Source organism: Balaenoptera ricei, chromosome 10, assembly GCF_028023285.1.
Source record: "Balaenoptera ricei isolate mBalRic1 chromosome 10, mBalRic1.hap2, whole genome shotgun sequence".
NCBI lineage: Eukaryota > Metazoa > Chordata > Mammalia > Artiodactyla > Balaenopteridae > Balaenoptera > Balaenoptera ricei.
In genome coordinates, this window is record NC_082648.1 from 58,864,411 (window position 1) to 58,881,627 (window position 17,217).

Here is a 17,217-nt window from a genome sequence, read left to right on the forward strand (position 1 = left end):
TTTTTTTTTTCTTTTTTAAATTATTTATTTATTTATTTATTTACGGCTGTGTTGGGTCTTCGTTTCTGTGCGAGGGCTTTCTCTAGTTGTGGCAAGTGGGGGCCACTCTTCATCACGGTGCGCGGGCCTCTCACGGTCGCGGCCTCTCTTGTGGAGCACAGGCTCCAGACGCGCAGGCTCAGTAGTTGTGGCTCACGGGCCTAGTTGCTCCGTGGCATGTGGGATCTTCCCAGACCAGGGCTCGAACCCGTGTCGCCTGCATTGGCAGGCAGATTCTCAACCACTGCGCCACCAGGGAAGCCCCAGAAAATACTTTCAGTAACAACTATTTTTATGCTGTAATTGGGTGATGGGGTACAACAGTGAACAAAACAGATAAGTTCCTGCTAATAGTTTACCAAGGGCAATATGGTGGAAAGCAGTCTGCCCTGCAGGGCACCCAGGCATTTTTCTTTGAGTTGGTGGTGTGTGGTAATAATGATAAACAGCAGATTGACTTTCTGTGGACTTAAGTATTGTTTTTAAGTTCTCAGCAGGCAATGCATTTCCTTATCACCTGCTCCTGGGGAGAGCCATTCCCATCCCTTCACTCTTGGTGCTCCGTTGTTGTGATGCGACTCCAGTGGGAAGAGAAAGACAATGGCGTATAGTATAAAGTCATTCAGTAAGATGAAGAAAAATAAGTGTAAGGCAAGGGAGTAGAAAGTGAGGGGTGGGGGAAGGCTACCATGTTGGATTGGTGGTCAGGAATGCCCTCTCTTGATATATGAATTTATATAAACAACATATTTATGGCCATATGTCAGGTAAAAAGCAGTAATTCATATTTATTAAGTAATAACTCTGTACCAGGCACTGTGCTGAGTTGATATCACTGTGCAATAGAGCTTTAGAGAAGGTGTGATTTGTATGTGAAGACCCCGGGGGAGTCATTGGAGAAAACTGAGGATTGGACTGTTGAATTGTGAATAGTCCCAGATGGGTGTTCACAGGAAGCCTTGTGTCTTAAAACTGTGAGTCCTGCAGTCCTGCCTAGTGTTTAGTAGAGTTATGAGCAAGTACTAGGTACTCAGTAAATCCTTGATCAAGCCTGGCTGCAATCTGAAAGAACTGGCTGCTTTGGGTGCAGCATGCAGATGTCATGGATGTGCTAATAACCTCAACCAGCTGGAGAGAAAAGTCTGTTTTGCACTCCTTTTGGTTTGCATGGCATTCAACCCCCAGGAGACCACACTTTGCCATTCATCCTCCAAAAAACAAAAGCAAGTTATGTGTCTGAGAGGAAGGGATTTAGAAAGCAAATTATTCATTTTATAAAATCATTCTATAAGAATTTCTTGATTTTTATAACCATTTCCTGTAGAAGGTAGAGATAGAGACAGCCCCTCAAGGAGTGACCAATGGTTCTGTCAATTTCTAGGTCCCTTCATGGAAATCCCTTCAGCATAATAGGAAACTTCAGAGCACTGAAGGCCCAAAACAGTCTAATGTGCATTGCTGACATCATGATTGTGAGTAGGGAGGAGTTAACTGCTTAGAAACAGTCTCAGGCAACAGTGTTTTTCTTAAGGTTAATCATTGCCCTTGTTTTAAACAATTTGCTTAGTTTTGAAGGTAGCTATCATTAAATCTTACGTGAAATTTTCTGAAAAAGAATGCAAAATTTCTCCCAATACAGTAAAACGCATTGAACATGAAATGCAATGAAATAAAGGAGTAGCCAGACTGAGTTTGGGAAGGGAGAGTAAACTGTAAGGAAAGTATTTAAACTTCTAAATTCTCATTTTAAAACCACCAACACATGTTGCTGCTACTCAACACAGGGACCTTTGGTTCTCCACAAGGACCTGCTGGGTGGAGCATGCATTCCAGTCTGTGATGTGCCATGCCATATTTCTCGAGTGTATTGATAATTTGCTTGTGATTTTCAGTTTTCATTAACATTATTGAATTCAGTGGTGCCGCAAATGTAAAGGAAAGTAAACAACTGCCTTGAACCTTGAATGTGGAATTGTGAGATCACAGAGTCAATCACAAAATTTAACTTGTAGATTTTTTAAAAATTAATTAATTTATTTTTGGCTGCATTGGGTCTTCGTTGCTGCGTGCGGGCTTTCTCTAGTTGCGGCGAGCGGGGGCTACTCTTTGTTGTGGTGCGCAGGCTTCTCATTGCGGTGGCTTCTCTTGTTGCGGAGCACGGGCTCTAGGTGCGCGGGCTTCAGTAGTTGTGGCACGCAGGCTCAGTAGTTGTGGCTCACGGGCTCTAGAGTGCAAGCTCAGTAGTTGTGGCACACGGGCTTAGTTGCTCCACGGCATGTGGGATCTTCCTGGACTAGGGATCGAACCCGTTTACCCTCCATTGGCAGGCGAATTCTTAACCACTGTGCCACCAGGGAAGTCCTAATTTGTAGATTTATACACGTAGAGTGATACGAAGTTGAATGGTGCCATATATACGGCTTATAATGAAAACCAGTAATCCTTTGCCCTGCTCCTCCCCATGTCCCTAAGTTTGGCTCTCCCAGAGACAGATACTTTCCAACTCTTTTAGATGTTTCTACCACCTTTTATCTGAATAATGTTTTATATTGCTGTTCTTGCTTTATACATCTTAAGAACTTACTATCATCTTCCAGGAGGATTTAACTTTCTTATATCATATCCAACACCCACTTCTATCCCCAGCCTCCCAATATCATAAAGTTGTATAAGAAGTTTTGGTTAGGTTTATATTCAGGGATTACATTACTATCATTGTGTGTTCACATATAATTTACTACGATTATATTTTCTTTCTTGAGTTTTTTTTTGTCTGCTTTTATTTGCGTTTATGTTTTTGCAGCATTTATTCCCGGGCCATAAGTTTTCATTTCTTCAGTCTCTTCTAGTATGTCTTTTCTTCTGTGCAACCTCTTCTTCTGGTTTAGGAACAATCTGTTCTTTTTCAGTAAGGATCATCTCAAGGTGGAAGGGGGAGCTCGTGTATGGATTCATCCAACCATGAGCTCTGTAAATCCTGCACCGCATCCTGGGAGCTTTGTTCACCTGGATGTGCTCAACGAGTCCTTCCATTTTTCGCCCAGTAGCTCTACAATCTCCCTGGATCCATTTCTCCAGAGAATAAAACTTTCCAATTTCTGTTGGGATGATAGAGGTAGTTGCCTGACTATACAGGTGGGAGAAGTTGATCTAAGGGTCCAGCTGTTCTTTAATTAAACTGTCAATCAATTCTTTCACTTTTAGCCCTACCTTACCCCTGAATTCAGAAACTGCTGGTGATACCAATGTCTTGGGCTTTTCTGGAGTTGTTTTCAAATTGGACAATATCTTGTTGGTTCCTACATCCCCTCTACCATCCCCAAGCAGCTTTTCCCTTCTGCTAATTCAGTTACCATCCATCCTATTTCTGTCTGCCATACTGTTACTGAAATATGGTCTGTTGTAGTCTCTGTTCATGTACTCTATGTCTTTTTCTGTTTATGCCTCTTTATTCCTTTACTTTTATTTCGGTGGAGTTTTTGGAGTTTCATTTTGGTGGAGTTTTTCGGTGGAGTTTTTGGAGGAAGGGAAATGTATGTTTTCTATTCCCTTATTAATAAAAAGTGAATAAACTATAAAGGACCAATTTGAGGAGAAAACATAAGTTTTCTAGTAAATAATAAAAACAGATTTCTCTCTTCATTGCATGATGTTGAAATCTTAATGAACCAAGAAAAATATGATAGCTTACTCTCTAGCAAGAGAATCAAGTGGAGGATGGTGGTGATTATATATAACTTAGAACCACAGAGTTTCTGAGCCATAAGAAACTTTTTGAACAGAAAACGTAGGGTTTTTTTGAACAGACATTTTCACACTTTTCTTAGTGATGGTACTCATTTTTTAAAATGAAATTTTACTTGCACCTCAATATGTAAAACAGAAAAAAGTTATAAAATATTTCCCCCAGGCTTTTAAAATTTTTCTTTTCTAAAACACTTGAGCTCCTTCCAAGAGCTTTGAGATTCCCCAGAGCACAGATGGAAAACCATTGCTTTAGTGGTGACATTTTATACTGCTTTAGCCCAACCATCTCTCTGGCGTAAGTGCTTTGAGAATGTTAAGAAGCCACAATAATGTTAATTAAGCTTTGTTGAGCACGCACTGTGTTTGGGGATGTATGTTATGGGCTTTATACACGGTATCTCATGTAATTTTCACTATGATGCTATGAGGAAGGCATAATGATTATTCCCATTTTATAGGTGAGGAAACAGGCCTGGAGAGGTTAAGTACTTGTTCATGGATACACAGCTAGGAAGTGGAAGAGCTGGGACTCAAACCCGGGTCTGTTTGACTCAGAGCTCACTCAACACGACACTGGGCATGTTCTGGTGGGCTTTGGCCCCCAGGAGCACCTGGAACCCTCCCTAGGGGTGCTGTACACGGAGGGCTGCTACCAGTTTGTGAAAAAAAAAATAATGATGGAATAAGTTACAAACAAAAGGAATGCATGTCTCTAATCCTCAGGCAACGCCAGCTCCCAGATACCCCACCCTATTCTGCGTCAGACTCCTGCTCTCCTCCACAGGTCACAGGTGAGTGGGACCCACCTCCCTCCCGCACGTCTGGCACTTGCTTCTCTTCTTTAGGACTCTGCGTGGTGAGAAAGAGGGGCCTTTCTCACTTGTGTGTTCCCCCAGGTGCGTGCTGCCCGACTCTGACACCTGCCGCCGGGGGGACGCCAGCTGCTTTCCTCCACTCGGCAGCTGCTCCTGGGATACTGCCTGCACACCTGCCGCAGGGCTCGTCTGAAATGAGCGACTCTGCGCATTCCCACAGTGCCTCTCACAACTGCTACCCAGATGCCCGTCATCTCAGGACCCCTCTGGACCAGTCTGTGTCCTCCCATCTGGGAACTGGTTGTTCTTACCATCCGCAGCCTCTGTGCCACAGTCCTGGGTAAAGGGCAAGATACTGAGTTATGAAAGACCAGCCAGCGCCTCTCCCCAGAGGTGCTGGTTAAGAGTGAACTGTGGAGTCCTCTCCACGAGAGGGCAGTGTTGAGACATATATCAGACACCCAGTGCCCTTGGCTTTAAACCAACTTTTAATTAACAATCCACTGAACCCAAGGTCCTCATTCAGTGGAAAGCTAAAATGTCAGAAATGTACAGGGAGATTCTGGGTGCTGGAGAAAGCACTGTTTGCATCTGCAGCCTCAGCTAGACCACTCAAGTGATTTGTGAATGAGCTCCCTGAAAAATATCTGTCAACTGTCTTAATTAGTATTCTTTTCTTCTCTTTCCCTTCCTCTCCGCCTTTCCTCTCTTTCGTTCCTCCTTCTGGATCTAGAGGATGGCAAAAAGAGTAAAGGCCATCAAAAACTGTGATAAAATTCTATGTGAAAAACATTTTCAGGTATAAAATATACCCTTAAATTTTAAGTTATCTTCTGTCTTTGTCTCAATGAGTCCTCTGCCTTTGGAAATGTTGTCAGTTTATTTTTCAAATAGGTGAATCCCAGGTCCACTGGATAGTGAAAAACTAAGTTTCAGACTTAGTAGGGCTCATAGAATAGGAGCTTGCTCCGTCCACTCCATGTGTCCACCTGGTGTTGCAGACTAGTAGGACTCAAGGAACCTTAACTAACTAGAATTAGTCTTAGGAAAAGGCCCAGAGCAGAGTCCTGGGAAATCAAATTTGATTAACTGTGACGTGGAGAGAAAAGAAGAATCCTAACCTTATTTTGGGTTCTTAATTTTAGACCCTCATTGCCACCGACCAAGAAGAGAAAGTGCACACAGGCGCTGGAAGACTCCGGGGACTGTCACGTGTGGGACCACCACTCCAGACCAAGTGAGCCAATCCGGGGCCTGTCGCTGCCATTAAATCGTGGATTTTCCCCAGCCTTGGAGTAGCCCTACAAAATTAGTTTCTCTCTCATAGAAGGGCAATGATAGGCTCTGGGAATTTATTTCTCCCCTCTTGACATAATGTTTCATGCAGTGTTAGGTAGGGTCATACAGGTGCTCCTGGGAAGAGATGCCATTGTCTCTCTGGTGGAGATGAGATGCTGGTCCCTTCAGTTTTAGGGGCAATTGTGTATCAGAGGACCAAGGCTCCAGGCCTGGGGAAGCCGTGCTGTGTGGCAGCACCTACAAGAGCCCGCTGGTGTGCTCGTTGCTTCGTTCAGCTCAATCCTTCTCAACTCAAACGTGCACACGTGTAACATGGGGATCTTGGTAAAGTGCAGACTCTGGTTCAGCACGCCTGAGGTGGGAGCTGAGATTCTGCATTCCTAACAAGCTCCCAGGCGATGCCGATGCAGCTGGCTCATGGGAGGTACTTGGAGGAGCAGGACTTTAGAGCAGCGGTCCCCAACCCTTCTGGCACCGGGGACCGGTTTCGTGGAAGACAAGTTTCCATGCGTGGGGGGTGGGGAGGATGGGGATGGTTCAGGTGCTCATGCGAGGGATGGGGAGCGATGGGGAGCGGCAGATGAAGCTTTGATCGCGCGCCCCGCTGCTCACCTCCTGCTGTGCGGCCTGGTCCCTAACAGGCCATGGACCTTACCGGTCCGCAGCCCGGGGGTTGGGGACCCCTGCTTTCGAGGATTTCTCCAGGGCAGCAGGAAGGTAGAAAATTGAGCTTCCCTAGCACTTGCTTCAAGTTAGCAAGTTCCCAGTAGATCTTTGAAATTCTGGAAAATCACTTTAGAAGTCTTTCAGCAGTATTATACGATGCCCAAGTGGTCAGCCCCCCTCATTCTTTGTCTTATATATCATGGGACATATCATGTTTTGAGCTTAGAGACCTGATCAAGTTGAGAACAAACTGAGGCTTCTGAGCCTGAAGGCTTGAACTTCTGAATCTCCAGAATAAACGCTGTGACACTTATTAGGGGAAAGGAGAACCCTCCATGCCAGTGCTATTAGCCACTATAAGTACTTAATGTAGGCCGTGAGAATAGTGCCCCAAATACAGGGTACCAAGTCATATCTCTTTCACTCCCATGCATCAGCTTGGCAAGAATCCAAGATTTCCCTCTCGAGGCTCCCCTCCCTCTATTGTGCCTACACTCCAGAGGTTTATGCTGCCCGGACAGGAGGTGCCTGTGGCTTTCTCCCCTGCTCCGGTTGCTGCCTTTGCCTTTCACAGCCACACGATAAGAGCTGGTCCTCTGTGTCCCGTGGAGCCTGCTGGTCCTTTCAGGGACGTCTGGCCTCAGCTCCATCATGGGCTGTGAAGGTCCTTCAGTGGACGATGACGTCACTTGGCCATGTCCCGCAGATCGTAACCCCCCAGGCATGCTGTGGTAGCACCGCACCGGGCATGCAGCCATCGTATAAACCAAACCTCTACTGCCTTCTTATCTTTTGCATGTATCCACCATGGCCGGCAGCTGCTTGATTTTTCTTATTCAACCTTAGAAACGCAAAATGCTAATTCAAGCCTTGTTTCTGGATAATGTAGAGCTCTCCATCCACCTTCCTATGCATGGTTACTCTAATTTCTTCAGGTATCCTTGCATCCTGCCTGCAGCTTCTTTATGCTTCTCAAATACAGAAAGCTGAGTAAATTTCTAGCCAGATGAGGGGACCATCTGTTCACTCTCCCACAGATGCAACAGCTCCCTCAGTGTACTGGGCAAGTCACCCAAACCTTCCAAGAGTTTTGTCATCAAACCAGATTGCTCCTCAAATTCTCCTGGCTATTTCAGAGTTAAGCTCCATCCTGTGGTGATGTTCTGTGGCCTGTCCCTAGAGAGGGCATTGATTTTTCACCCTCTCCAGAGAACAGCCATAGAAAAGTAACTGAAATGTTCCAACAGATAGGAAATGTTGCATCCCTTGTTTAAAGCCTATTCAAAGGTCACTGAAAAGCCATCTAAAGATAACTGGCTCCAGACAACAGTTCCAGAATGAAAAATGAGCAGGTTCCCAGGGGAATTAAAAAAAAAAAAACAAAAAACCCAATCCAAATGCCATGTTTTCAGCAGAAGTTTTCCAGTGGAGAACTCATATTTGATGTTGCAGAGGCCAAGGGTTTTGCAAAGGTCCTGGGGAAATGGCATACAGGTAGTGGAAGGAGGAGTTAGTCTTATGGGCAGGATTTAGATGGGGGAAGATGTTCTAAATCAATTAGTAAGACTTTTCCGGTGACCTTTTCCCCAGCAGTTCACTTTGGCCAAGGATGCCAAGAACCCCGTTTACAGGGATCACAATGTAGAATTACTGGGTTGCTGGGGGAAAATGTAAAATCTTGCCTAGAGAGAATGGAGCTGCTGGGCAGGCTCCTGCCAGCCGGTTCCTGTCCCCACGTGGTCTGGACCCCAAATACGAGAGGGTTCCTGGTCCCACCTGATCCAAACTCTAAATAAAAGAGGGCTCATAGCCTCATATGGTTTGAACTTCAAATGCATGAAGGTTTTTCAGCCCCAGAGTCCTACCTTTTGGTCCACAGTGAGAGGTGCATGGGCTGAAGTCACACAGTACAGTCAGGAAAAATACCTGTCTCATGTCTCCAGTAATTGGGGACTTTTCAAGCCTGACTTGTCTTGATTATCAAATGAGAATCACAATTTCTACTTCACCCATTTCTAAGACTTTTTAAAAAAGTAACGTATAAGAAAATATTTTGAAAGACATTCAAATGCAAGCTGTGAATTTTCTCCAAAAAGTTGGGACTTGGGCAGTTTGCTACCTTCATACTTCTGCTTCTCTCTTCTGTTACATTTTCTCAAGAAATCCTCAGTGTAGCATGAAGAGAAGAGAAGGTTTGAATCCCATCTCTTCCACATAACAGCTGTGACACTGGACTAGTTATTTCAGGTCTTTGAACCCCAGTTTCCACATTTGTTAAATGGGATTAAGAATCCTTACCTTGTAACCACTTTATAAATCTGTTTGGCTGCATCTACTAAAGCATATCCAATGACCCAGTGATTCCCCACCTAGGAATATACCTAACAGAAGTGTATACACATGCCCACTAAAAGACATCCCCCCAAATATTCATAGCAGCACTAGTTGTAATAACCATAAACTTAAAATAACCTAAACGGCCATCAGGGATAAACTGTGGTATATTCATGTAGTGGAGTACTACACAGCAATGAAAATGAACAAACTACTTCTGTTTGCAACAACAATGAGTGAATCTCATAAACATGATGTTGGGCAAAAGAAGCCAACACGTAAGAGTACATATCATATTGTACCATTTCTATAAACTCCTCTATGGTGTTGAATTTCAGAATAGTGATTATTCCTAGGCAGGAGAAGGTAGTAACCAGAAAAGGGCATGAGTGCGTCTTCTAGAGTGCTGGAAGTGTCCTATTTCTTGATCTAGTGGCAGTTACCTAGTATAATTCATTTTATAAAAAAGTATCAAATTGTGTACTAATGATCTGTGTACTCTCCTTCATATATATTATACTTCAATAATGAACGTTTATTGAAAAAAAAGGGATCCTTACCTTGAAGATGAGTTAACGAGTTGATGAGAAACTATGCCAAGTGTCTGGGACAGCGCCTGCAGCACAGAAAGCACACAGGACCAGTAGATATCATTATTATTATTATCATTAATCTTGTGGTCCCAGATTGCCATCCCTGGGGCTCACCAGCTAATAGCTAGCTCCCAGGGAAGCCAGGTCTATGTCAGTCCTATGGAGTGGCTGCCCCGAAAATCTTGCTGCTGTGATGGGAAAGGTCTGGAAATACCTTTATCCTTGAGGACAATGTCCCCTACCCACTGCCCACCCTCCCTACCAGCACATGGAGGAGTGGAGCTGACCTTTGGTTGATTCCCCTGGCACCTTACTGCCATACTTGAGTAGGAAAGGGTCCCAGTTAGCTGGTATTCACTCAGGCCCATGACATTAATTATTTCACATCAGATAGAGTTACTATGGAGGCCAAGAACAGAAGTATTTGCCAAGGCTTGTTAGGAATAACTGAGTCACCTGAGTTGAAACAGACACGTGTGATAATGACAGTGCTGCAAATACTAACCAAAGGCACCACTGTTTAAACTCTTACTGGTGGCAGACACTGTGCTAAGCACTTACCGACATGACTCACTGAATTCCTGCAACAGTCCTGGGAGGCATCATACTGTTACTCACGTTTTGCAGGTGAAGAAACTGAAGCCTAGAGACATTAGACCATTTTCCTAATTGTGTAGCCAGTAAATGTAGAGTTGTGATTCAAACCCAGTTCCCTCTGATTCCAAACTCCAAGCTCTTGAACTTCCTTTATCCTCTCTCCGTTGGAGGAGGGAGGAAGGAAAGATGGAAGAACTAGTTTCTCCCTTTCTCTGAACTTGGTATAAGCAGGCAAACCATGGAAGGTTTTTTGTTTGTTTTGAAAAGCTTTTGAGCCAGGTAACTTTTGGAGGAGTGAGGGCATGAAGAGCTACTTGCATTGCTGACCTCCTGTATCCTTTTTATTTTATTTTGGCTGCGCCGAGTCTTAGTAGCCGCACGCAGGATCTTTTTTTAGTTGTGGCATGCGGGCTTCTTAGTTGTGGCATGCATGTGGGATCTAGTTCCCTGACCAGGGATTGAACCCGGGCCCCCCGCATTGGGAGTGCAGAATCTTACCCACTGGACCACCAGGGAAGTCCCTGACCTCCTGTATTCTTAGCTGGGAAAACGTTTTTCAGGATTTTGAGAAAATCCTTTTCCATAACGGTTATTTACAAAACCCCCAGAACAGATGTTCTGCTTAGGTGACTGGTAATAGTGATACCCCAAGAAAAACACAATTTCTGTGACATTTGGGATCCAAAATAACCTGAAGCAGCTCTGCTATTTACTTAAGAAGTCCTCAATAAAAGTATAAAGAAAGCAAGCTAGATGAGTGAAGGAAAAACCAGCCACATGCCCCTGCATTTTCCAAGCTGTGGGCTAAGTGCACACGCTGTATAGAAGCTGGTGTCATATCCTGTGTTGTTGCTTACAGCCGACACCTGATCTTATGTACACACACTATTTCTCTTTCACTCCTGATATCAGGCATGAGTGAAGGTAGGGGAGCTCACAGAAAAGGGAAACAGCAAACATCCTAATGGAGTTTACATAAACTTCTGCGGTTGAATTGTACCATTTGGTAGAATTAGACAAACTCAAATTAGACAAACAACTTGCAAGGATTATGCAAAAATAGCGGCTTGCACATGTGAAGTTGCTGTTATTGGACCATTTTTGATACACAAAAGTAGCAATTTCATATAGTTAATACTACCTTCTAACAAGATATTCTGTGTTACTTTATCTTGGTATTAGCTTTGAAAGTCCTTTCACTTGTATTATGATATTTTCTCTGCTTGTGTGATGTTGCAAGATGGGCAGGACACCTGTTTCAATTTCCGTTTTGCCGTTGAGGGAAGTAAGACACTAAGTGAATAAATAACTCATCTAAGTTCAAAAAGCTAGAGACCACAGAATCTTGGTGCCGCAAGGGACCTATAATAGATTAGAGTGTATTGGTTGCAATTAACAAAAACAAAGAAACAAAGGACAAAACCAAAACCCCTCAAACTGCCTTAAGCAAAAACAAAACAAACAAAAAGTCAAAATGAGGGGCTTTACTGGCTCCTGTAACCCAAGATTTAGGAGTGGATCCCAGAACTCAAATCATGCCATCAGGACTGGGTGCCCTTCATTCTCAACTCTGCCTTCCGCCATGCTGGCTTCATTCCCAGACAGGCTTTTCCCTCATGTCCCAAAATGATGCCAGCAGCCCTTGGGGATGTGACTTATAGGTTCAAACCTCATGGAAAAGAATCAGCATCTTTGAACCCGTCTTCCCTAAAATGCTGAGATCCACTTTGCTTGGATTGAATTAGGCCATGTGTCTACCTGGTGCAATTACTGATGCAAATAGTGAATGCTGTAGTTTGATTGATCAATCCTGCGTCCCCTACCCTCCTTGGGCTTGGAGAGGACTTCACCTGAATCACACAAACTGGGAGTGAGGAGATGCCATGACAGAAATAGGGTAGCTAGATACTGAGGGAAAAATTTCTAACAAATGCTTGCCGTGGCACCTTAGAATCACTGACCCCAAGCTGCTCATTTTACAGATGAGGAAACAAGGCCAGCCACACACCCCCTGCCTCCCAACACTTGTCACTCCCCACACGGTCCCTCTGCCTCATACATGGCCTATGCATTAGCTCCATGCAGCTGTCTGTGAGTCTAGGAAAAACAGCCTTGGAGGAAAGATTTAATGCACCGATTTCTTTGCAGTGACAAGCAGGAGTCACAGCAGCGAAGTGCAGGACCACGACAGTGAGAGACAGAACATGATGCTTGTGGACCAGTGCTCTCCTGCTTTGAAGTGGCAGCCATACCGAAGCGTTCCTTGGCATAGTTTATTAAACAGTCAATATGAAAAACTGTAAGTGGCCTTAGGAACCCTGTGCTTGGCTGGAGAATGAGGGGAGAAAGGCAGTGCTGACTCTCAAAACTAAATCCAAGTATTTGAGCTTTGATGCCACCCCTGACCAAATGGGATGCATCAGTCAGAAAGTGTGTCTTACTCCTTATATTTTGCATTTTAACAATAAATTGTTGGGACATGGGTTTCTGGCCTTCAGGAATCCAGACTTGTAATTCTAACTCATAATTTACCCACTAAATGATAGAGGAAGAGGGAATCTTTCTGAGATCACATGCCCAGTTTAAACTAAAAGCTGGAAAATGGAGATTTCCCAAATCATTAACATTTAATCCTGCAGTTAGTAAAAAATTCCATAGAATACTTTTGGGGGGCCACATTAAATTGTTAGCTGCCCCAACATCTATGCTGCAAATCAGTATTGTCAATTTATTGTCAATACAGCCTGCAGCGATCATAGCTGATGGTGGCTTTATATTAAGAGACTGAAATCAAACCATACAAAATATCCTTAAACTGGAAAATTTTTATCCTATTCTTATGCCATTATAGTTTCAAGAAATAAATGTGGACTTATGCATTATTGCTCTTAAACATCCTTCAAGCCTTCTCTTTATTCCTTAGGATATAATTTACCTACCCAACTCTTCTAGAATTTTCATTGATTACAAATGCCTTCTTGAAACACTGAAGCGTGTTAATGGTTAAAGAATAGGATTTTCAATTAATAAACATAATATGAAATGAGAAACGCTGGGCTACAAACTTGAGGGTCTTCAGGGTATTTTCCAAACTCAAATATAGCTTCATTAAGAGCAAAACTTATCACTAGGACTTTTATGTTGGATGAACTAGAGGGAAGAAATCTTTTCCCTAAAATCTAAGGATTTAAACAGACTTTGGGAGTTGGTTTGTTTAATAGGAGACAAAAAGAAGCAAGTTGCTACTTGTTTCATTGAAATGTCACAACTTGTATCTTTGCCACTGTGTGCAATATAAAAAGAGGGGAAGGATCCATAGATCTTGGTTTTGAGTCAGGCTTCATTTGATGATTTTTTGGCGATTCTTCCATATTCTATCCTAAGTACGAGTACCAAGGTATGAAACTGTCACACATATACACAGTATTTTAATTGAAGCCTATAATGCTTCCTAGTCTGTATGTATTTGAGTTGATCAAGTCTTCAAGGTAACATTTATCTCTCTTCTTACTTGAGGAGATTTTTTAAGTTTATTTGGACAGCCAATCTATGCTCCACTGATCTGGAAAAAAAAGGAGAACACAAGTAGTATCAACTCAAAGGTGTAGAGGCAGATTTATTTTGAATGCTTAGCCGTAATTCACTTTTCTTAAGCAAAAAAGGAAGGCAGTATTCTTCTGGATTAGAACTCAGGCCGTTGTGAATTCACTACTCACATCATTGAGACAGAAAATCACTTGTGTCTTCTTAGATTATTATGTCTAACTTGTTACAAAAATATCATTTTCCTAAATAACCTAAAAGCAATAAAGTTAAGGGATTAAAATTTTATTACATCTTTTTTTGGGGGGAATGATATTTACAACATGTGTTAAAAAGAGCTTTTAAAAGGCCAGTTTATTTGACTTTATAATTAACTTTTGATATCAAAAACAGAATTGCTACTCTTAGGTAGGTAGAATCGTTTCTATAACCAGAGATTTGTGTTTAAGATTCAGAATACTCTTCAACTGTATGGGTTCATTCAGTTTCTGCTTACAGCTCTCCCTAAATTTTGGGCTAATGCTCATATATGAGCTGCAAATCTTACCTTCTTTCCTTAGAGTTTTTGACAGTGAAACATGGAAGATCACAGAAAGATATTTCCTTTTATTTTTCTCAACCAAGATAGTTCTTACTACCCTCTGTAGTAAAATGTATACAATTCAATCCATCCAGCCTTTCCACAAGCAAATTACAGATTAGTTCTAGAAACCTGAGTCAATATAAAGTTCCCAGATGGCATAAGACATGTGGTCTTTATCAAATCCTTCATTCAGTGGTCTTTCCCTTTGCTGCTGGCGGGCACTGTGGTTGTCGGGCCTTTGATCAGCTTCTTGAGGGTAATCAGTGACCTAGTGAGTTGATCCATTGGTGAGGTGCTTAACTTGCAAAGAACACAAACCCTCTTTTCCCAGGAGACCCATTCATATTTTCTGTCTCTGAAATTAGAGGAAAATTTAGAAACTCTATGTTTTTCATTAAATGGCAGCCATCCAAATTGAGATCCCAGGAAGCAAAGATCCACAGAGTGACAGAGAGCTAGCAAAGCAGTTAAGTACTGCCCTCCTCTGTGTGTTATCTGAGGAAGGAGCTCCCTTCCTGAGGAACATTTAGGAAACTTGATGCATTAAAAATCATGTTCCATATCTACAACGTATATGGAAAAAATTACCAAAGGAGTTTTCAACTTTTATATTTTCTTCTCTACTTGATAATGTTACGTGTTTAATAGGTTTTATTTTTACTAACATTTAAAAGTATTTAAATAAACATATAATACACAAAGCATTGCTATTGAAAATGATTTGATAAAACAAATAAAGCAAGAGTCTGATCAGCCACCCCACCATCATCCCATTTTTTTTTTTTTCTTGCAGAAGTAAACAGCATAGTAGGTATTCAGTGCTATTATCAGATCAGGAAGACAAAAAGGAAATGACCATACTTTAGTGAAAACATGTTTTCAATCAGTAGTCTGACTGGCTCTGGTTACTCTGGTTTAAAGCTATTGCTGGTAGTTCTGACCAGTCTGCTTTTTTCATATGACTACCAGGAGGCTGAACATTCATTCATCTGAGTGATATGCATTCATTCATTCGTTTGAGTGTGGTGTTGATGATGAAATTAGAGATTTTTTTTTAAGGAGGAAAGAGATGAATTCTATCCCAGATATTTCGTATGTCTGATTAATGTACTAACTTCTCAACTTCTAGCCTATGCCTTTCTATTGTACAGTGGAGTCAAATTAGAATTCTAGGGAGCACAAAGGGAAAAGGCAGGCTGAGGAAACAATGCTTCCATTTGGCAGGAATTGTGCTTCTTCCTCGTGAACATAAAAAGCTGGGAGAGAGCCAGCTGTACTCTGAAATACTATTTTCATTTCCTTGGTGAAAATTAACGAAATTGATTAAATATAACAAAAGGTACTTTCCACAATATATTTTCCTGAAATATTTGTATAATTATAATTAATATTGTTCATGAAAGAAAATGTGTAGAAAATATTTGTAAAACCGGTTTCTTGCTTCCACTTTTCATAGACCTGATATAGGCTATCGAGTTGTTACAGACAAAGGATTTAATTTTTCACCAGCAGATGAAGCTTTTGTTTGCCAAAAGAAGAACCATTTTCAGATCACCATCCACATCCAAGTTTGGGGAAGCCCAAAATTTGTCAAAACCCAAATGGGTCCAAAGCCAATAGAAATGTTTTACTTGAAAGCTTTTGGAATTAAGGTAAGTCTTTTATTTAGTTCAATTTAATTCAGCCAACATTTACTAAGTGTTCCAGTTGTCTGTTGCTGCATAACAATCTATCCCCAAACTTAGCAACTGAAAATAATAACAGTCATTGATTTGGGTCACACATCTGCAACTTGGTCAGGCCTTGGCTCTGACAGCTCACCTCTGCTCAGGAGTCATCAGCTGGGGCAGCTCATCTGGGCCTGGATCCAGTTTCCAAGATGGCTCACTCACGTGTCTGTCAAGTCAGTGCTGGCCATCAGCCAGGAGCTCACAGGGGGCTGTAGCTGGGAGGCCTTGGCTCTTCTCCATGTAGATTTCTCTGTAGGACAGCTTGTGCTTCCTCACAGCATGGCGGACGGCTTCTAAGAATAAATGCTCCAAGACACAGGAAATGGAAGCTGCCAATTTCTTAAGCCTGGGCTCAGAATCTGGCAGAACCTCACTTCAAACTACAGTTTTAAAGTTTTTTAGTGTATAAATCTTGCATTTCTTTTGCTGAGTGTAATTATTTTATTATTTTTGATGCTGGTGCATTTTCACAGGCAGAAAGTTCATAGTGTTCACCGAAATCTCAAAGAGGTCTCTAACTTAAAAAAGCCAAGCTAATCTAGTCAATGCCCCCTCTTTTCCAGTTTAACAGAGGGGAAAACCAGGCCCAGTAAAGTCACACACTTCATCCAAAATATTAAATGCTAGAGCTGGGATTAGAATGCAGGTAGGATGACTGCTGAGTGATCAACGAGTATTTATTACATTATTACCTCAGATCCAGCTCCTTAGGGTGAGGAACATCCATTATCTGCATATTTTTTTTCTGACCTGGGCTCAGGCACTGAGTCTCCCAAAGTGGGGCTTGACTGCTGAACACATCAGCTGATCTTGCTCCAAACCAAGCTCTAAAAGAAAACCAATCCAAACCAAACCAAAATAAAACAAACAACAAACAATAATAAAGTATATTTTTCTGATTATGGAATTAATATGAGTCCATTGTGAACATAATAGAAAAGTATGAAGAAGAGAGAAAATTCATTCGTATTTGGGATCCACCACTTGGTAGCCTAGTTTTTCCCTCATTTTTTTCTATTATTAAAATTAATCTCATATTGGTAATATTATATTGTGAAAATGGCATTATATAATATTAAAGTCTATAAAATATTATTTACAAAGATGATATGGTTTTCCATTATATCGAGATACTACCATATTAATTCCTGTATTATAGTAAATTTTGTTTATTTCCAATTTTTTATTGTCATTGATAAAACTGCAGTGGACAGCCAGGTACATCCATCCTTGTATGAGGATAAATTCCAAAAGAGGGGTTACACATGGAA

At 42.0% G+C, this 17,217-nt stretch overlaps 1 protein-coding gene across 3 annotated transcripts in view; it reads left to right on the forward strand.

Moving 5' to 3' along the window:
- The window catches only part of MYRFL (myelin regulatory factor like), a 116,530-nt gene that overhangs the window by 43,651 nt on the left and 55,662 nt on the right, over nucleotides 1–17,217 (forward strand). For all 3 annotated transcript variants that reach the window (XM_059936483.1, XM_059936484.1, XM_059936485.1), the window contains exons 3-7: nucleotides 4,510–4,577; nucleotides 4,683–4,941; nucleotides 5,747–5,838; nucleotides 12,239–12,389; nucleotides 15,673–15,868. In XM_059936483.1, the coding sequence (XP_059792466.1) occupies nucleotides 4,510–4,577; nucleotides 4,683–4,941; nucleotides 5,747–5,838; nucleotides 12,239–12,389; nucleotides 15,673–15,868 (766 nt within the window). The remainder of the gene's footprint in view (nucleotides 1–4,509; nucleotides 4,578–4,682; nucleotides 4,942–5,746; nucleotides 5,839–12,238; nucleotides 12,390–15,672; nucleotides 15,869–17,217) is intronic.